This window comes from Melanotaenia boesemani, chromosome 11 (assembly GCF_017639745.1).
Source record: "Melanotaenia boesemani isolate fMelBoe1 chromosome 11, fMelBoe1.pri, whole genome shotgun sequence".
Taxonomy (NCBI): Eukaryota; Metazoa; Chordata; class Actinopteri; order Atheriniformes; family Melanotaeniidae; genus Melanotaenia; species Melanotaenia boesemani.
In genome coordinates this window covers 1534086-1556744 of record NC_055692.1, presented here as the reverse complement: position 1 = coordinate 1556744, position 22659 = coordinate 1534086, and the positions used below count along the sequence as shown (strand labels likewise).

Below are 22659 nucleotides of genomic sequence, written 5' to 3'. Positions count from 1 at the left end.
TTATTGATTATTTTTATAAATCCACTGTATTCATTCAGATTCAGATTCAGATTCATTCAGATTTCTAAATCCTGCAGCACTTATTCAGTCTGAGAGTTCCAGTTTTCTGGAAGACATCCTGCTTGGTTCCAGAAGTCCAGACCATCGACCCTCAATGACTATTGTCACATCACATGTTCCCTTACTCAGAAAGAAACAGATGGGACACATCAAGAACTTTGCTTTTAATCTTTTATTAATTTTTATTTTCAGATGAATTTCCCTTAACAGAGACAGAGAAACGTCTCCCCAAGGAAGGGGAGGACACCAGAAACATGTCGATGTCCAACCGGGCAAAACAGAAAGGAGTGAAGCTGCTCCATCCTCCGCGAGAAGCCAGAATTCTCCTGGACGTGAACAGGGAGAGTTCTCCTCCCATCAGCCGAGCAGAACATTCTTCTTGTGTAGCTCCGACAAGTATTGTTTGATTGTTTGGACATCAGAGGTGGGCGGGGTTAACACAGAAAGGAATGAAGTGGAAAGTTGTGGCTTCCACATTTCTGCTGATGCACGGTTGAACGTATAGTTTTAATGAACAGCTGATCGAGGTGGTGAGAAAGAACATAAATGTAAACAACACGTGGGATTTAAAGACACAGCACCGCCATGTGTACACACCCCGCCTCCAAGGACTCCAAAAAGGGTGGGTACTCTGAACTGCTGTTTGGTGCATAAGCACAAACAACAGTCAGGATCCGTCCCCCCACCTGAAGGCGGAGGGAGGCTACCCTTTCGTCCACCGGGGTAAACCCCAATGTACAGGTGCCATGTCGGGGGGCAATGAGCATGCCCACACCTGCTCACACCGGGAGCAGCTCCAGAATGGAAGAGGGTCCAGCCCCTCTCAAGGACAGTGGTTCTAGAGCCCAAGCCGTGCGGCGAGGTGAGTCCAACTATATCTAGCCGGAACCGCTCAACCTCGTTCCCCACCAGAGAGGTGACATTCCATGTCCCTAGAGCTAGCTTCTGCAGCCGAGGATCAGACTGCCAGGGTCCCCGCCTCTGGCAGCCGCCCAGCTCACACTGCACCCGACCCCTATGGCCCCTCCTGCAGGTGGTGGGCCCACATCATGTCACCCTTTTGGTCTGAGCCTGACCGACCCCCATGGGCAAAGGCCAGGCCACCAAGCCCTCGCCTCCGTGCCCCAGGCTCCAGGCCTGGCTCCAGAGGGGGGCCCCAGTGACCCACATCCAGGCAAGAGAAACCTGGGTCCATGATTTGTCATCATCGTGGGGTGATCGCACTTCGTCTGGTCCCTCCCGTAGACACCTGTTTGCCGTGGGTGACCCTACCAGGGGCATAAAGCCCCCGACAACATAGCCACTAGGGTCATCAGGACGCACAAACTCCTCCATCACGATAAGGTGGCGGCTCAGGGAGGAGTCTGTATATTAGTTTCCCTTTTTTTATTAAGTTTTGTACAATTTTCAAATTTTTTAGTCTGTCTGTCTGTCTAGAGAATCTTGTTGTTTTGGGAATGAGGTCAGAGTCCAAGGACACATTGAACTTCCCGGACTGGACCAACCACACGTCGTCCATCTTTAAATGTGTCTAAAACAAACAGGAAGCAGCAAACTTTACCTCGGAGGAGCCCAGTCGTGTTTGGTGCAGTCCAACAGGGTTCCCACGTAGGTTCTCTTCCTCCAGGTCACATTCACCACCAACACACCTGTCAATCACAGGAACTGCAGTCAGAACTGGACTTACAGGAACCAGACAGACACCTGGTCCAGGACTTAACATCAATAACATCAGTGAGAAAATATAACAATAAATGGAGGAGAGAAATGCCTCTAATAAAGGCGTGTTGGTTGGCAGCCATAACGCCACACACACAGATCTAAGTCTGTCACATAAACCTGGAAAAAGGAGAAATTTTCAGAGTTCTGATATTTAACATGAGGAAGAGATTTTTATGTCATCTGGAACAGAAAACACGTGACGTGCCTACATCTGGCTGCTTCCTTCTACTCATCGTTGTAGATTTAGAGACTTGCTTTGATTTAAAATAAACCAGATTTCATGGAACAACGTTCCAGCTGGATGAATGCTGCAGCACCGCTGGGAGGAAACAGCAAGGAAGAAAACCAGCAGCTTGGACTGATTTTCATAATTAAGTTGATATGAACTTGTGATGGAAGATTAAGAAGAAAGAGGATTTAAGAGACTTTGAACGTGGTTGCTGGTCTGAGTATTTACTGGGATTTGCACCCACAACCATCTCCAGGGTTTCCAGAGATGGTCTGAAGAAGAGAAAATATCCAGAGCAGCAGTTGTCTGGACCAGGATGCAGCAGAAGACACACCAGGTGCCTCCTGCCAGCTAAGAACAGGAAACTGAGGCTACGGTTCACACACACTCACCAACACTGGACAATAGAAGATGGAGAAACGTTGCTGGTTAAACTGGCTGCATCCCATCAGAGACGCTCTCCAGCAGCACACGGCCAAGCTTCCATCATCATTACACGCTGGAGTGACGACCAGCCAATCATCACCATCTTATTGAAATAGACCTCACAGCTAAGCTCAACTCAAAGGATCCCTGATGTCTGCAGTGTCAACAGAATAAAGTTCATTACGCAGAAAATCAAGCTCATCGATAAAAACCATGGCTTAAATGTAATATTCTTCTAAATTATAAATAAAGAAATACAGTTTACTATTAAATCTCCACATTTCTTCCACAGCTGGTTTCACGAAGCCATGTGGAAGCTGAGAAGACGAACATGAAACCTTATCGTCCACCGTTCCTCCATACGAGCATCACTCGTGACCTCTGACCTGCAGCTGAGGGAGGCTGGTTGAACCGAGCGGTCCACAAACTGGAAAGCTCTTCAATTTGGTTTGAAGATGCCAAACAAACGGAGCAACAGCAGAAAACTGGTGGTGAACTGGTGGTTTTAACCCTTTAAGGCCGCATGGATCCTATCTGATTCATACAGTTTCTGAGACCTTTTGCATCATTTAATGGTAAAAACTTTGTTCAAAACCCTGTTGTACACAATCTGATACTTGTCTTCTTTTCGACACATTAATAGATGGTATATTTACAATGATTGCTTTTATTTATTTGTGTGAGAGGATCAAATAAAGAATTCAGATTAAAAAATTACAAATTTCTCCCCATTTTGTCTTGTGTCGGGCTTTAAGGGGTTAAAGGAGAATATCCTGATGTGGCTGTCTAATCAGAGCTCAGACATTTCCACCCATCGCCATCTGATAGGATGCTGTCATTTCTCTGGGATTTTCTGTTCAAATGTGAGAAGTAAAATAAAAAAAAATAAAAAACAAAAAAAAAAACAATTTATTGGATTTTCATTTTCAAATTCAAGTGTTAAAAAGGAATTAACATGAAGTTGAAATGGTTTGATTTTGGTTTAATAGTTAAATAACTTAAATAAAAAAACATCCATGCAGAAACTTCATGTCAAGAATCGTTACTAAGACAAGTTTTACCAGGTAGAATTAGTTCTCAAAAAGTCAATATTCAGTAAATAAAAATAAAAATCAATTTTTTAGCACCTTTCAACATATTGATCACAAAGTGCTACAGAAGAAAACTAAAACTAAACCTGTTAGACCTCTAACACCTTAACCAGCTGGTCCGAGCTGCTTTTTAAAAAGCTCCAGAGTCTGCAGAGCTACAGAGACGAGAAGGCTTCAGCTTCCAGCCTCATACGGCCCCACCAGCAGGCAGAGAGGAAGGCATGAGGGCTAGACCAGGACCCTGGAGGAGGACTCTGAACCAGGACCCTGGATCAGGACTCTGGACCAGGACTTTGGATCAGGAATCTGGACCAGACTCTAGACCAGGACTTTGGACTGGGGTTGCGGTATCTGGAGAAGCAAACATCTGAGGGGAAGCCAGACGTTCATTCTGAAGTAAAACCGTTAACATGCTGAGTTTAAGGGATTAATACACGTGATTATCGATGTTTACAGGATCCCAGTTTAATCAGGCCTCATCAGTCGAGCATCCTGCAGGGAAGAGGAGGAAAAGCGCTTCTTCTGTCTGCCTGTCCAATTAGCATTCAGTTTAATTAGCATGCAACCTGCATCCCACCCCTCCCCCTCTCAAACCCCTCCACCACCACAAGCTATCCCCCTCCCACCCCAACAATCATCTCCACGCTGGACAAACTGCTTCCTCTCTGACTTTCTGTCTGTCCCTCTTTAATGTGAAGCCACGTCTGTTCTCTCCCTCTTCCAGCCATCAGACTGTTCACTCTGTTTTTCTCCATTAGTTTCCCTCTTCTCTCCTTCTCTCTCGTTAAAGCTCAGTATCACCGTCCACTTTATCAAGTCCACTTGTTCGTCTTCCTGGTCTGAGGAAGTCTGGTCCTAATGGGTCGGATCGGGCTGTACTGGATCCTGTCAGCATGGACAAACTGCTGCTGCTCATGAGTAGAACCGTTTACCTGGTGGGTTTCAACTGGTTTTCACAAGCTTGGTTTCCACGGCAACGTTGACAGTGTTTGATGTATTCAGTGAGAGATGTGATTAGGGTGTGATGCTGCATGTAAACAGCTTATACACAGCAAGCAGGCATCAGGATGGAGAGTAATCAGCAGACGTAAACAAAGGGGAAAAAGTCTTTTTTATACTTCTAGTGTATAAACTAGAAGGTGGTCCTGATGAAGAGGACGACCCGGTACTAGAAGGTGGACCTGATGAAGAGGACGACCCGGTACTAGAAGGTGGACCTGATGAAGAGGACGACCCGGTACTAGAAGGTGGACCTGATGAAGAGGATGACCCGGTACTAGAAGGTGGACCTGATGAAGAGGACGACCCGGTACTAGAAGGTGGACCTGATGAAGAGGACGACCCGGTACTAGAAGGTGGACCTGATGAAGAGGACGACCCGGTACTAGAAGGTGGACCTGATGAAGAGGACGACCCGGTACTAGAAGGCGGACCCGATGAAGAGGACGACCCGGTACTAGAAGGTGGACCCGATGAAGAGGACGACCAGGTACTAGAAGGCGGACCCGATGAAGAGGACGACCCGGTACTAGAAGGCGGACCTGATGAAGAGGACGACCCGGTACTAGAACCTGGTCCTGATGAAGAGGACGACCTGGTACTAGAAGGTGGACCTGATGAAGAGGACGACCCGGTACTAGAAGGTGGACCCGATGAAGAGGACGACCCGGTACTAGAAGGTGGACCCGATGAAGAGGACGACCCGGTACTAGAAGGCGGACCTGATGAAGAGGACGACCCGGTACTAGAAGGCGGACCTGATGAAGAGGACGACCCGGTACTAGAAGGAGGACCTGATGAAGAGGACGACCCGGTACTAGAAGGCGGACCTGATGAAGAGGACGACCCGGTACTAGAAGGTAGACCTGATGAAGAGGACGACCCGGTACTAGAACCTGGTCCTGATGAAGAGGACGACCTGGTACTGGAAGGTAGACCTGATGAAGAGGACGACCCGGTACTAGAAGGTGGACCCGATGAAGAGGACGACCCGGTACTAGAAGGTGGTCCTGATGAAGAGGACGACCTGGTACTAGAAGGTGGACCCGATGAAGAGGACGACCCGGTACTAGAAAGTGGACCTGATGAAGAGGACGACCCGGTACTAGAACCTGGTCCTGATGAAGAGGACGACCCGGTACTAGAACCTGGTCCTGATGAAGAGGACGACCCGGTACTAGAACCTGGTCCTGATGAAGACCTGGTATTTTATTTTTACTCAGTGCAGAATGTGCTTCGGTTTTCCAGATACAACATCTCTAACAGTCATTTGTGGATCTTAAAGACGTATCAGCTGACATCCAAACGGCTTTTGTTATGAGGCTCTGAGGACATTTCTTCAGGGTGAATCCTAGAACATCCTGGAAATGTGTTTAACTCTGGATCAGCTGGAAGGTGAATGAGCTCATCTTCACACCTGGTACACCCTTAAACCAGGAAGAGTTGTGGTCCACCATTGACTTCAGAAGTCTGTCGTCTCTGAACTGGTGTACATAAAGACACACCCGTCACCACAGGCCAGCTTCCTCTGCAGAAGCTGCTGAGACTCCCGCTTTGAATCTTTTCCAGCTCTGTACTCCCGGCTGTGCATGAACAGCATCTTTGCACAGCAGGTCCTGCATCTGCTTGTTGGTCTCGCTGTAAACTGTGAATGTCCCCTGAAGGCTGTTTAATAAAGTCTAACACGCATGAATGCAGGAATCATGTTCTGTAATTCTACAGAACAAACAGCCTGTGTGTGATGCATGAGATCCTCATTCAGACATTTAAAAATCCAGTAAATGTGTGATGATTTCTGCAGCTTCTGTGGAACGTTCCCGCTCCTCCTGGTTTCCTCCTGGTTTCTTTGGTGCCTCAGAAAGTTCAGATTAACCGATCTAAATGTATTTATGTTGTAACCAGATTTTAGTCGGAGGTTTTGTTTGTTTACACACTTTTTACTGCAACCACAACTCCACAAAATTTAGGATGCTGTGTGAAATGTAAATATAGACAGAATGCAATGATTTATAAATCTCATCATCCACATTTTATTCCCAGTAGAAGATCACCAACATGTCAGAGAATAAAACGGAGACGTTTCACCATGTGATGAAATTATGAGCTGATACTGAATCTGATGCAGCAACACTGCTGGAAAAAAAAGCTGGAACAGGAGCAACAAAAGGCTGGAAAAGTACCTGGTACAAACCAGAAACACCTGGAGGAGCATTTAACAACTAATCAGGTTAATTGACAACAGGTCAGTAACATGACTGGGTATAAATAAATTTCACCAGTACACAACATCTGGAGCATCATGGAAGCAGAAATCCAGCAACCAAGGTCCAGGACTTTAGAGCAGTTAGAATCCTGCATCAGACCAGAATGGGACAACATTCCTCTCCTAAAACTCCAGCAACTGGTCTCCTCACTTCCCAGATGTTTCCAGACATGTTAGAAGAAGAGATGCTACACCATGCTGAACACCACCCTGGGACTACTTTTTACACCATGCTGAACACCACCCTGGAACTACTTTTTACACCATGCTGAACACCACCCTGGAACTACTTTTTACACCATGCTGAACATCACCCTGGAACTACTTTTTACACCATGCTGAACATCACCCTGGAACTACTTTTTACAACGTGCTGAACATCACCCTGGAACTACTTTTTACAACGTGCTGAACACCACCCTGGAACTACTTTTTACACCGTGCTGAACATCACCCTGGAACTACTTTTTACACCGTGCCGAACATTACCCTGGAACTACTTTTTACACCGTGCTGAACATCACCCTGGAACTACTTGAACATCACCCTGGAACTACTTTTTACACTATGCCGAACATCACCCTGGAACTACTTTTTACACCGTGCCGAACACCACCCTGGAACTACTTTTTACACCGTGCCGAACACCACCCTGGAACTACTTTTTACACCGTGCCGAACACCACCCTGGAACTACTTTTTACACCGTGCCGAACACCACCCTGGAACTACTTTTTACACCGTGCCGAACACCACCCTGGAACTACTTTTTACACCGTGCCGAACATTACACCGTGCCGAACACCACCCTGGAACTACTTTTTACACCGTGCCGAACACCACCCTGGAACTACTTTTTACACCGTGCCGAACACCACCCTGGAACTACTTTTTACACCGTGCCGAACATCACCCTGGAACTTCTTTTTACACCGTGCCGAACATCACCCTGGAACTACTTTTTACACCATGCTGAACATCACCCTGGAACTACTTTTTACACCGTGCCGAACATCATCCTGGAACTACTTTTTACACCGTCCCGAACACCACCCTGGAACTACTTTTTACACCGTCCCGAACACCACCCTGGAACTACTTTTTACACCGTGCCGAACACCACCCTGGAACTACTTTTTACACCGTGCCGAACACCACCCTGGAACTACTTTTTACACCGTGCCGAACATCACCCTGGAACTACTTTTTACACCGTGCCGAACATCACCCTGGAACTTCTTTTTACACCGTGCCGAACATCACCCTGGAACTACTTTTTACACCGTGCCGAACATCATCCTGGAACTACTTTTTACACCGTGCTGAACACCACCCTGGAAGTACTTTTTACACCATGCTGAACATCACCCTGGAACTACTTTTTACACCGTGTTGCTGCATCAGATTCACTTTCAGCTCATATTTGGTGAAACGTCTCCGTTTCATCCTCTGACATGTTGGTGATCTTCTACTTGGAATAAATTATGTTGATTAGATTTGGAAATCTATCAACTCTTTAAATTACAATAAGTTTTTGATGAATAGTTGCAAGTTTCCGCACTAAATCTTTACATTGAGAAAACATGAACAAAACAAACAAGTGTTTTTATTTATTCCAGGACTGAGATGATGACTTACTTACTGATGATTGGTTAATCAGTCCTTTTGTTGCTGTAATATTCGGATGTGAGTAAAGCTTTGAAGGATCTGTATGCCTTGATTTCTCACTTTAGACATTTTTCTGGATTATTGAGAATTTATTTGGATAATTTCAGTCTTTTACCTGCAATTTCTTCCTCTTTTGTTACCTGTTCAGAGCTGTTGAGCTCTGCAGGAAAACAGTCCAGGTTGATTCAGGGTTCTTATTCTGTCTTTGTCTTGTTTCAGATGTTTTATTCACAGTCTGAAGAGGAGATGTATTATTCACTCTCCATCTCTGCGGCATGTTTAGTATCTCTCTTCTCGCCTGGGATTTGTATCCTCCTGCATAGTGTTTGTGTTTCTGCTTCATTCCTGAGCAGATTCCGAAGCTTCTGTTAATTAATACGAGGCTGAGTTCCATTTCCTAACGGTGTTGGTGTCAAAGACATGTGAAAACCAAGCAGACAGAAATACAAGGAAAGGATGGATATTATGGATCCATTCCATAATGGATGGACTTTGGATATTTTTGTCCATCTGGACAAATTTTCATCTCTAAATCTGGCAGCGGAGAAGGTGTGTGTTTGGGGGCCCACAAAGCAGTTGTACTTAGGGCCCCCAGATGGCTAGCAACGGCCCTGTGACAAAGACTTCAGACCCGTTCCGGCTTTTTCTCTGTTATTATTAACAGGTTTGGTTCCATAAATCTGGAAAAAGTATCAGGATCCAGATGCTCTGCAGATAAGCCTGAAAACTCATGAAGGTGCAGAACCAGAACCCGAGTCCTGAAACCAGATTTTACCTCCATCCTGGTAATTATCAGGTTTTCTGCTTTAGTTGTGAATTCATGTTTTAATTTTTCCAAATATCTGACTCAAATTTTGCTGCGACCGTGGGACAGTCGATGAACACCACTCACCTTCCTCCGTCTCATGCCAGACAATGCCCTCCAAGTTGACGCTGGTCCCGGGCTGGCAGGGCCCCAGGCAGGCTGAGTCCCCCTCCGGAGCCCCTGAGACGCCTCCGTCCTGCGTGTTGGTGCCAATGGACCTCGTTCTCACCGGCAGCTGCTTTGGGTTGGAGGTGGGCAGTGCTGGAGGGGAGAAGGAGGGGACGGAGGGCAGGGAGGATCCAGGGGCTCCTGGGTGGCCTGGAGCTGGGGGAGCTGGTACAGTGAACATTGGATCCACCTGCAGGAAAGAAGAGATTCATCAGAGAAGAAGTAATAATGTAATTTCACTTCCTGTAATTTAAATTAGTCTCCGTTTCATCTTATTTAATGAAATTCAGATCCAAGTCTGCAGAAACCAGAGAAACCAGGAAAAAGATGATTCGTCTGAAATTACTGAGCGGCTCAAACTGACATCTGGATGTCAGATAATGCTGCACAACGGAGGCGAGAATCAGGAGGACATCCGAGATAAAGAGTCATTTTATCAAACACAGCCACGCCACCTGGATTTAACTAAGCTAACAGGTGGAAGCCTCCTATTGGATGCAGGGTTATCAGTTATTTCAGCCCAGCTGATGCAAAGGGTCATATCGTTGGCATCAAGCAGAGAAAACACCCGAGGAAAACCAGAAACTACTAGAACTGGGCAGACAGTGTAAACTGTATTAATACTAGAAATTATATTTCTTTAACCACCTGAATGGAATTTTCTCACATCTTAGTGTGACTTTCTTGGCTAAATAATGGCCAAAAAAGGACTTTTCCTCCTTTGTTACATGCAGAGCTTCATGTTTTCCAGTTTGTCAGGCAGTTTGTTCTGCAACTAAAACCAAATATGTTAAGTCCACTATAAACAATGAAAATTTAATAAGCAAAGCAGAAATCAGACGACTTTCTGTGCTCCCTGAAAGCATTTGTTTACTCCCACACAGCTGCTGACAAAGACCACCCAGGACTTCTCCCACCAAACCACGAAGCACATTAAGTTTAAGAGAAGAAAGAAGATCCCTGGTGATTTCCGCTCTGCAGTTAGCGGCTTCCTCAGACGCTCCGAGGAACTGCGCTTCATCACAATCCACACAAGCTGCAGCCATGCAGGAAAATAAGCATAAACCTGCTCCCTCGTGGGCGAGAAGCAGACCAATCATCCTCTCTCACACTGGTTCTTCATTTAGAAAATCCCATAATACACAGAGAACAATCACAGTTTCAGGACTTTGATTTAATGAAAAACAAGCATGTGATGACTGATCAGCTTCATATCGGAGGTTCCAGTAAAACCTGAGTTTATGAGTAAAACTCGTTCCTCCACTCTGTTCGATCCAGACATGGGCGCAGAATCAGATAGAGACAGCAGGACATGTCCCCACCAATATCCAGCAACTCTGGAGTTGTCCTGATTATAGCTGGACATCACCCCTAATTTCCATCATCTATTCAATTTATTTCCAGATACAGTACTTAAGTAACAACCTAACAACAAAGAACCTGCAGTCTTAGCATTAGCTGCTAATGTAAGAACCTGCAGTCTTAGCATTAGCTGCTAATGTGAGAACCTGCAGTCTTAGCATTAGCTGCTAATGTGAGAACCTGCAGTCTTAGCATTAGCTGCTAATGTAAGAACCTGCAGTCTTAGCATTAGCTGCTAATGTGAGAACCTGCAGTCTTAGAGTTAGCTGCTAATGTAAGAACCTGCAGTCTTAGCGATAGCTGCTAATGTGAGAACCTGCAGTCTTAGAGTTAGCTGCTAATGTGAGAACCTGCAGTCTTAGCATTAGCTGCTAATGTGAGAACCTGCAGTCTTAGAGTTAGCTGCTAATGTAAGAACCTGCAGTCTTAGCATTAGCTGCTAATGTGAGAACCTGCAGTCTTAGCATTAGCTGCTAATGTAAGAACCTGCAGTCTTAGCATTAGCTGCTAATGTAAGAACCTGCAGTCTTAGCATTAGCTGCTAATGTGAGAACCTGCAGTCTTAGAGTTAGCTGCTAATGTAAGAACCTGCAGTCTTAGCGATAGCTGCTAATGTGAGAACCTGTAGTCTTAGCGTTAGCTGCTAATGACAGAACCTGCAGTCTTAGCGGTAGCTGCTAATGTAAGAACCTGCAGTCTTAGCGTTAGCTGCTAATGTAAGAACCTGCAGACTTAGCGTTAGCTGCTAATGTAAGAACCTGCAGTCTTAGCGTTAGCTGCTAATGTAAGAACCTGCAGACTTAGCGTTAGCTGCTAATGTAAGAACCTGCAGTCTTAGCGTTAGCTGCTAATGTAAGAACCTGCAGACTTAGCGATAGCTGCTAATGTGAGAACCTGCAGTCTTAGCATTAGCTGCTAATGTGAGAACCTGCAGTCTTAGAGTTAGCTGCTAATGTAAGAACCTGCAGTCTTAGCGATAGCTGCTAATGTGAGAACCTGCAGTCTTAGCGTTAGCTGCTAATGACAGAACCTGCAGTCTTAGCGGTAGCTGCTAATGTAAGAACCTGCAGTCTTAGCGTTAGCTGCTAATGTAAGAACCTTCAGTCTTAGCGTTAGCTGCTAATGTAAGAACCTGTAGTCTTAGCGTTAGCTGCTAATGTAAGAACCTGCAGTCTTAGCGATAGCTGCTAATGTAAGAACCTGCATTCTTAGCGTTAGCTGCTAATCTAAGAACCTGCAGTCTTAGTGATAGATGCTAATGTAAGAACCTGCAGACTTAGCATTAGCTGCTAATGTGAGAGGTAAAAAGCGGCTAAATAGTTTATAGTTAAATATAATCCAGTGGTGAATGAAAACCTCTGAATGTGGCATCATTCAGAGGTTTTCTGAATGTGAGAGAAGCTGATTCTGGACGAAAGCAACAGAAACCTTTCAATTGTGTATATTAGGGTATCTGTGATTCTGCAAGATTACGTATACCAAGATACCAAGTAGACAAAAAGCTGGTATCATTGATACAGATACTTTTTAATTGGGCTGTCAAAATTAATGTGCTAATGCAAAGAGATTAGTTTGTGTGTTACGTCCCCGGGTTTGCACCCTGGGCTCGTATGCGTGAGGTTGGTGCCTAGTCTTTCATTCTTCACCTGGCCTACTGAGGACTCCTGCCTCTACAGTGATTGGTTCACTAGGCTTCCGCATTCCTTCTGGAGAGAGAGACCGACACAAGGATCTCACTGGACAATGGTTCTGCTGAGCCGAGTCGTCATCGACCAATCAGCATCCGAAACGACCTTTAAAGGAGGGAGGAAGCCAGGAATCAGGGCATTCCTTCGGCCCACAGCTCGCCAACTCTGGGATTGTGTGTGTAATTGTAGTAGCTGGTCTGAGTACCGATTGCGGTTTGTAAGAGCTTTAACGTCCTCATTATGTAGTTACACTATTGTGTTTGTTGAAGGTTGGAATTGTGAGCTCTCCTTCTATTTTGTATTTTGGTTTATACCGTTTGTATATTTTTGTGTTAAAGCTAATGATAAGATTAATATTTTGGTTTGTGTAAATATTAGATTTTGTACTAGATTTAAAGGTCCCATATTATGCAAAATTCACTTTTTAATGGTTTTGGAACAGTCATACTGGTCCCCCCGCATGTGTAGGAGACCCGTAAGTGTGAAACTCTTTCAGGCGCTCTCTCTCCCCCCTGCTCCACCTCTAGGGAAGTAAGCGCTGAAATGAGCTTGTTTGAAAGCGTGTACGTTATGACGTCATAAGGGACAATAACCACTCCCCACAGAGCGATGGACCCGCCTACCGGCTCTCAAAGCCCGCCCTCTAAAAATCACCTAGCGCCCAGTGTTTTTCCCTCTTCGGCAACCCTCGTTAGCGGACATGGCTAAGCGACAGAAACACTGTTCTGTTTGTGGCTGCATAAATGAACACGAAAACGTTTTTTTTACTTCCATCCACTGAACCCACGAGGACTGAGTGGATTAATTTTATTTTTGGAGGAAATGTACCCGGAAAACTTCCAAAGGTTTTGCATGTCTGTGGCCAGCATTTCAAATAGGACTGTTTCCACAACATGGGTGCATGGAAAGCAGGCTTCGCCAACCGTTTGAAGCTGAAGCCAGGTTCAATACCAACGGTCCGTGACACAGCTGGAGAGGTACTGTAAGAGCAGTACTGTTAGTCTTCTTGCTCGAACTTCTTCAGGAATGGGTTCCGGTGTTCCGGCGTTTGTTTATCCTTCACTACGCTGTAATCAGCGTCTAGTGACCGCTAAGGCCTAACCTGTCAATCACCTCATGACGGGCGATGCGATGGGCGGAGCCAACAGCTGAGCTGCTCCACCAGGGTTCCGCCCACCATAAACGGCACATTTCTGAAGCTGCTAAAAAGAGGGAGGTGAAGAGAAGCCGCTGCACTCAAACTGAGGGTCGATTTGTCCATACCATGGCGGAAATATTTCATTTAGATATTAATGAATGGTCTCAGATTGGGAATAAAGTGTATAATATGGGACCTTTAAATAAGTTTTAGTTTGTAAATATTAAGCATTTGTTATTTTGTTTGGTTTTGCTATCACCTCATTGAGGACACCTTGAGTTTATTGAGTTAATTATCTGAATTTCACCATGGTTGTCCTTGGTTAATTTGAACCCGGTTGTATATTTGAATTTATTATTAAATATGTGTACTTACTTTTAAACCGGATCCAGTTTGCTTTTGTTACGGACCCTAATTACCCCTGGTCTTGAAAGGGGCCATAACACTGTGGAATTAATGCGATAATTTTTTAACAACAAAGTTATTACTTATCCCTAAAAATCCAACCAGAGTCCAGACCAGAATCCAGGCCGGAAGCCAGACCAGAATCCAGACCAGCCTAGGCCAGAGCCCAGACCAGAGTCTCAGAGCTACGTCCAGAGTTGTGCATGAAAAAGTTCGAAAGAACGCGTCCATTTTTCTGTGAGCGTTAAACTAAACCAAGCAGAAACCTCCGCCTGTAAGATGTGAAGCCTATGCGGAAGTACAAAAAATTACAGTTCCCCCCTCGTCCACTAGGGGCTCCAAAACAAAGCAAATTTCCATAGACTCCCATGTTAAAAAGATCAACTTCACAGCAGAAATGATCATGTTTAAAGCCTGGTACAAAAATTTAATCCATTTTAGGATTTATAGGTCAAGTTCACCGTCATGACAAATGTGAGGGGGTGAATATTTTTTCCTAAGTCATCCTTTTGGATGTTATTTAATCTTAACATAATTAGGGGCGTGTCCTTTTAATTGACATGTATCCAATATCCGTGGAAAGAAGGGAGAGTGTAGCACAACCGTGGTTTTTAGCCGGCTAACAGCGTGTCTTAGCATCCAGCCAGGCCTCCTCAGTTAATTTTGGCCAATCACAGAGCTCCTTCAAGTTTGCTTCCTGTGCAGATGTAAGCGAGAGAAATGTTTCTCATCTTTTGTCTAAAACCACATCCAAGGACGTGCACGAGTAACCGCGTAACCCCTTATTTCCACCGGGTGCGTGTGCGCCATGTAACCCCTCATTTCCACCGGGTGCGTGTGCGCCATGTAACCCCTCATTTACACCGGGTATGTGTGCGCCATGTAACCCCTTATTTCCACCGGGTATGTGTGCGCCATGTAACCCCTCATTTACACCGGGTATGTGTGCGCCATGTAACCCCTTATTTCCACCGGGTATGTGTGCGCCATGTAACCCCTCATTTACACCGGGTATGTGTGCGCCATGTAACCCCTTATTTCCACCGGGTGCGTGTGCGCCATGTAACCCCTTATTTCCACCGGGTATGTGTGCGCCATGTAACCCCTCATTTACACCGGGTATGTGTGCGCCATGTAACCCCTTATTTCCACCGGGTGCGTGTGCGCCATGTAACCCCTTATTTCCACCGGGTGCGTGTGCGCCATGTAACCCCTCATTTCCACCGGGTGCGTGTGCGCCATGTAACCCCTCATTTCCACCGGGTATGTGTGCGCCATGTAACCCCTCATTTCCACCGGGTATGTGTGCGCCATGTAACCCCTCATTTACACCGGGTATATGTGCGCCATGTAACCCCTCATTTCCACCGGGTGCGTGTGCGCCATGTAACCCCTCATTTACACCGGGTATGTGTGCGCCATGTAACCCCTTATTTCCACCGGGTGCGTGTGCGCCATGTAACCCCTCATTTACACCGGGTATGTGTGCGCCATGTAACCCCTCATTTACACCGGGTATGTGTGCGCCATGTAACCCCTCATTTCCACCGGGTGCGTGTGCGCCATGTAACCCCTCATTTCCACCGGGTGCGTGTGCGCCATGTAACCCCTCATTTCCACCGGGTATGTGTGCGCCATGTAACCCCTCATTTACACCGGGTATATGTGCGCCATGTAACCCCTCATTTCCACCGGGTGCGTGTGCGCCATGTAACCCCTCATTTACACCGGGTATGTGTGCGCCATGTAACCCCTCATTTCCACCGGGTGCGTGTGCGCCATGTAACCCCTCATTTACACCGGGTATGTGTGCGCCATGTAACCCCTCATTTACACCGGGTATGTGTGCGCCATGTAACCCCTTATTTCCACCGGGTGCGTGTGCGCCATGTAACCCCTCATTTCCACCGGGTATGTGTGCGCCATGTAACCCCTCATTTCCACTGGGTATGTGTGCGCCATGTAACCCCTCATTTCCACCGGGTATGTGTGCGCCATGTAACCCCTCATTTCCACCGGGTGCGTGTGCGCCATGTAACCCCTCATTTACACTGGGTATGTGTGCGCCATGTAACCCCTCATTTCCACCGGGTATGTGTGCGCCATGTAACCCCTTATTTCCACCGGGTATATGTGCGCCATGTAACCCCTCATTTACACCGGGTATGTGTGCGCCATGTAACCCCTTATTTCCACCGGGTGCGTGTGCGCCATGTAACCCCTCATTTCCACCGGGTGCGTGTGCGCCATGTAACCCCTCATTTACACCGGGTATGTGTGCGCCATGTAACCCCTTATTTCCACCGGGTGCGTGTGCGCCATGTAACCCCTTATTTCCACCGGGTGCGTGTGCGCCATGTAACCCCTCATTTCCACCGGGTATGTGTGCGCCATGTAACCCCTCATTTCCACCGGGTATTTGTGCGCCATGTAACCCCTCATTTCCACTGGGTGCGTGTGCGCCATGTAACCCCTCATTTCCACTGGGTGCGTGTGCGCCATGTAACCCCTCATTTCCACCAGGTGCGTGTGCGTCATGTAACCCCTCATTTCCACCGGGTATGTGTGCGCCATGTAACCCCTCATTTCCACCGGGTGCGTGTGCGTCATGTAACCCCTCATTTCCACTGGGTGCGTGTGCGCCATGTAACCCCTCATTTCCACCGGGTGCGTGTGCGCCATGTAACCCCTCATTTCCACCGGGTGCGTGTGCGCCATGTAACCCCTCATTTCCACTGGGTATGTGTGCGCCATGTAACCCCTCATTTACACCCGGTGCATCGCGTAACCCCTCATTTACACCGGGTATGTGTGCGCCACGGTCCGGCTGCACCTCAGTTTTGTTCCAACCTCCTGGCCTGTCAGTCCACACCAGGGACTCGCAGGCGCTCCGCACCTGAGACCCCCGACCGGTTATTGACGTCATATTTTCATGGGTCAGCAGCAGACATCTGCATGGGGGCTTTTATTTAGAAAAACACCAGAAGCTTTTGCATTGTTCCCGTGTCTGATTTCCTGTTTGTTCCTATCTGAACTGCTGAGTTTGACGCGTTCTGGACACGTGTTTCGTCAGAAATAGACTCGGCGTGTAAATTTGGCAGAGAGCCGAGACAAGGCGCATCTGGGATGCTTCTGACACGCGCTGTGGAAACCCAACCGTTGATTAAATTAGCCGCGAATAGTCGCGGCGCCGCCGTAAGAGTGACAAATTCCATAATTTGAAGCATGAAGCACCTGAATAACTAAAAGATGCATGGAGCTGTGCACCCTTCCTCACGCTGCTATCATCTTCCTCACAGTCAGACAGCATGAAACCACTCTGAGCCGTTTTACAACATTTTCTTCTTCATGAAAAAAAAAAACAATGATTTTTTTTGTCAGTTTGGGGCACATAACTGACCAAAAAGTTGTTTTTGACATGAAAGTAAATAGCAGGGAATAGATCGACTTCATTGTTTTAGTTTCTTTCATATAGAAGTGAAAATTGCAATTTAACTTTTTTTTCGGACAATAAAATAATAATTAGTTAAAAGTTTGTTTTATCTTTGTTCATCAAATCTGGATTTGAAAAACCGTGAACCACGGCGTTTCTTGAGGAAACCAGATGATAACACTTCCAGAACAGGAACCTCATGCTAACGTTACAGGAACACAAACCAGACTGAGGGGAAAAATAAAATGTGTTAATGATGACCTGGGAGAGAACAAAAGAAAGCAACGAGTATTTCTGTACTGAAGAAGATAATTAACTAAACAAGGAGCAGCTGGAGCGATCAGCAAAGTAAAACCAGGTGTGTAACCAACAGGAAGCAAATAGAACAGGTCATACAAGGGTGTGAATCTACAAAATAAGACAATAAACCAAAACACGAGACTTAAAATCTCCAGTCGTTAAACTTAAAAAATCAGGACATAGACCCTTGTGGGACACCATGGACATGGGTGCAGGCAGAAAAGCTTCTGACAAATATGACTGCAACCACTTCAGTGCAGGATGTCACCATAATGCTCAGGATGTGGCAGGATGGCCGTGTCCATGGCCGCGGTCGGTGTAGCATAACAATAACATAACTGGCATCGACAGACAAGTCAATTATAAACCGTCAGCAATGTGGACTAAGTGCTGTGACCTGAAACCAGACTGGAATTTTTCTCTAAAAAAAAAAAGAGAGTAGTTTTCTAGAAAGTAGAGGTGGAGGCAAGATTTAGTATCAGTCTGATACCAAGTAAATAAAGGCTAGCATCGTCGATACCGATACTGTTTAATATGGCTGTCAAAAAGCCAAATGTGGCATCATTCCGGCGACAGAAGCTGTATACACACACGTGTGTGTGTGTTTGTGTGTATATATATATATATATATATATATATATATATATGTATATATACATATATACATATATATGTATATATATATATACATATATATACACACATATATATAAATATATATATATGTGTGTATATATACATATATACATATATATGTATATATATACATAAATATATATATATGTGTGTATATATATATTTATGTGTGTATGTGAAGGCAGAGAGAGTTGGTGTTTATGCAGTCTATGTATACTGTGTGTAGAATAGTTAGTGGATGGTAATGGGGTAGGAAACAGGACTAGATTAGCATCAGCTTTCTATTACAATGACTGGACATGATTTTGATGTGAGCTCTAAACATCATTGGATTGGGGGGGGGGGGGGTGGACCATGTTTCCTCTGGGAGGCGGTGAGGTGGACATCACCTGACTTTCCCTTTAACTCTGCCTCCAACAGCTGGAATTAAAGACACGGTTTCATCTTTAAAGGGAGGCGTATGTGTTCATGATGTCATTAAAGAATTTTAATCAGTCCGCTGGCTACATTTTTCTGATCTTTCATTCATTTATCCTTCCATCATCACTGTAAATCCTTCCAGCCTTACTCCCACTCCCACCATCTTTCTTCATCATTCCTCACTGAATCCTCCCGTTACTTCTTCCACCTTTCTTTACCTTCTTTCTCCCATCCTCCACCTCTTCTCTGTTATGATTTGAACATTCTTCTTTTTACATTTTCTTCTTATCCCTGTTTCCTTTTTCTGTCCATTCTTTGTGTCTGTCCTCTCCTCTTCCTCCTACTCTTCCTCTCCTGCTGCTCCTCTTCCTCCTTCCCTCCTGTTAAACCCCTAAGCGAGCAGCCACACTGATTTTTTTTCTTTTTTTCTTTTTTTTGTCTTTATTGTCAGGCAGCTGAACTAGGAGGCGTGTGCACGTGTGTGTGCGTGCGTGCATGCATGTGTGTGCGCTGGCTGAAAATGAGAGAGCAGAGATGAGTGAGGCTGGTTTAAAAAAGAAGATGGCTACCATTTGAAAACACACATATTTTCCACTGATCTGGCATTTAGAAAAACACTGGACGATGTCGCAGCTAAAAGCTTCTGCTGCTGCAACACATCTGAAAACTGCCGTTAAATGATCCTGTTTAAGCTCATCCTGCATTATCACCATTCCAGAGTTCAGTGCTGGCAAGCAGGCGGCTGCTGTTTAACACCTGAAACCTGAAGAATGGAGGAGCCCACAGACCAATCACAGCTGTTTTCCTGTCAACGTGACCTTATAATAACAGTCCACATGTCCTCCGTTAACCTCGGATCCAGAACCTCGGATCCAGAACCTCAGATCCAGAACCTCGGATCCAGAACGTAGCTGTCAACGTGCACCATCCCTCCATAACGCTGATGAAGGGAAGTGGTAAATCAGCATGTTTTGATCCAGATATGAAGAATCCAGCCTGATCTCACAGCATAGAAGCTCTCCATCATCAGCTCCACCTTTGTCTCTATGGTGTGTAGATTTTAATGTTTTTATTAATTGTCTCTGTTTTTAATCAACTTTTAATCAGTTTTAGCTTATTGATTAATACTTTTAGATTGATGGATGTTTGTTTCCCTCACGGTTTTCTGGTTTTCCTGATTCCAGGGAGCCTCTGTAAGACCTGGCCCAGTGTTCATTTGTCCTTTCAAATCAAATCAAATTTTATTTAAAAAAGTGTGTTTCATTCCAAAAAGCTTCGGGTAAAAGTGCTTTTTAAATACAGAAATGTACCATTTCCAAAGTGTTTTACATGATAAAAACATGTATGCATAAAAAAATCAAACAAGTCTTTACACAACAAGGTATAACTAAGCAATTTATAATATTCTATTGTATCTCTGTACAGTGTTTATAACATACAGTTCAGAGCCTCTATACGGTGTTTATAACGTACAGTTCAGAGCCTCTGTACGGTGTTTATAACGTACAGTTCAGGGCCTCTGTACGGTGTTTATAACGTACAGTTCAGGGCCTCTGTACGGTGTTTATAACATACAGTTCAGAGCCTCTGTACGGTGTTTATAACGTACAGTTCAGGGCCTCTGTACGGTGTTATAACGTACAGTTCAGGGCCTCTGTACGGTGTTTATAACGTACAGTTCAGGGCCTCTGTAAGGTGTTTATAACGTACAGTTCAGGGCCTCTGTACGGTGTTATAACGTACAGTTCAGGGCCTCTGTAAGGTGTTTATAACGTACAGTTCAGGGCCTCTGTACGGTGTTTATAACGTACAGTTCAGAGCCTCTGTACGGTGTTTATAACGTACAGTTCAGGGCCTCTGTACGGTTTTTATAACGTACAGTTCAGGGCCTCTGTACGGTGTTTATAACGTACAGTTCAGGGCCTCTGTACGGTGTTTATAACGTACAGTTCAGGGCCTCTGTACGGTGTTTATAACGTACAGTTCAGAGCCTCTGTACGGTGTTTATAACATACAGTTCAGGGCCTCTGTACGGTGTTTATAACGTACAGTTCAGGGCCTCTGTACGGTGTTTATAACATACAGTTCAGGGCCTCTGTACGGTGTTATAACGTACAGTTCAGGGCCTCTGTACGGTGTTATAACGTACAGTTCAGGGCCTCTGTACGGTGTTATAACATACAGTTCAGGGCCTCTGTACGGTGTTTATAACATACAGTTCAGGGCCTCTGTACGGTGTTTATAACGTACAGTTCAGGGCCTCTGTACGGTGTTATAACGTACAGTTCAGGGCCTCTGTACGGTGTTATAACATACAGTTCAGGGCCTCTGTACGGTATTTATAACATACAGTTCAGGGCCTCTGTACGGTGTTTATAACATACAGTTCAGGGCCTCTGTACGGTGTTTATAACGTACAGTTCAGGGCCTCTGTACGGTGTTTATAACGTACAGTTCAGAGCCTCTGTACGGTGTTTATAACGTACAGTTCAGGGCCTCTGTACGGTGTTTATAACGTACAGTTCAGAGCCTCTGTACGGTGTTTATAACGTACAGTTCAGAGCCTCTGTACGGTGTTTATAACGTACAGTTCAGGGCCTCTGTACGGTGTTTATAACATACAGTTCAGGGCCTCTGTACGGTGTTTATAACGTACAGTTCAGGGCCTCTGTACGGTGTTTATAACATACAGTTCAGGGCCTCTGTACGGTGTTTATAACGTACAGTTCAGGGCCTCTGTACGGTGTTTATAACGTACAGATCAGAGCCTCTGTACGGTGTTTATAACGTACAGTTCAGAGCCTCTGTACGGTGTTTATAACATACAGTTCAGGGCCTCTGTACGGTGTTTATAACATACAGTTCAGGGCCTCTGTACGGTGTTTATAACGTACAGTTCAGGGCCTCTGTACGGTGTTTATAACATACAGTTCAGGGCCACTGTACGGTGTTTATAACGTACAGTTCAGAGCCTCTGTACGGTGTTTATAACATACAGTTCAGGGCCTCTGTACGGTGTTTATAACGTACAGTTCAGGGCCTCTGTACGGTGTTTATAACATACAGTTCAGGGCCTCTGTACGGTGTTTATAACGTACAGTTCAGGGCCTCTGTACGGTGTTTATAACATACAGTTCAGGGCCTCTGTACGGTGTTTATAACGTACAGTTCAGGGCCTCTGTACGGTGTTTATAACATACAGTTCAGGGCCTCTGTACGGTGTTTATAACATACAGTTCAGGGCCTCTGTACGGTGTTTATAACGTACAGTTCAGGGCCTCTGTACGGTGTTTATAACATACAGTTCAGGGCCTCTGTACTGTAGAATGAATTTGAGTTAAATTTGAGTTGAGGTAAATGAACCCTGTTATTGTCATTTGTTCCTGTATAAATAAAGCTGAATTGAACTGCTGAAGTTTTTGAAGAGCTGCAGCTCAAATCCCTGAGCTGAATGAAAGTGAATGTTTTAGGACGACTGAATAAAATATGAAGGAGGGAATCTGAGCTGCTTCTTCCAGGTGAAGACAGACTGGGAGCTGACGGAGGATTTGCTGCCAGGCCTGCAGAGCTGAGCATGTGGGCGTACCATCACGCCATGAAGCCTTTTCACTCCGCTGGTATTGATACTCTGATGGTTAATGGACTCTGAGTCCAGCCGGCCGTTTGCTCAGCCACTTGTTTTCCTTCTCGTCTTTTAAGCTTCTGTCAAATGAGGTCAAAAGAAAAATCATTTTCCATCTAAACTCCAAGCGAACAATTAAAATAACAACTCAGTCCAACAGGGCCGGGCATTTAGCCAGAACTGGCCACTACTGATTCATTACATCATGTCTATTATCAGCCTCT

General features: G+C 45.4%; 1 protein-coding gene across 3 annotated transcripts in view; it reads right to left on the bottom strand.

The window, feature by feature from the left end:
• Positions 1 to 22659, bottom strand: part of znf608 (zinc finger protein 608) — a 77404-nt gene that overhangs the window by 25719 nt on the left and 29026 nt on the right. For all 3 annotated transcript variants that reach the window (XM_041999472.1, XM_041999470.1, XM_041999471.1), the window contains exons 2-3: positions 9351 to 9621; positions 1622 to 1709 (exon numbers count right to left, since the gene is read on the bottom strand). In XM_041999472.1, coding sequence (XP_041855406.1) covers positions 1622 to 1709; positions 9351 to 9621 — 359 coding nt within the window. The remainder of the gene's footprint in view (positions 1 to 1621; positions 1710 to 9350; positions 9622 to 22659) is intronic.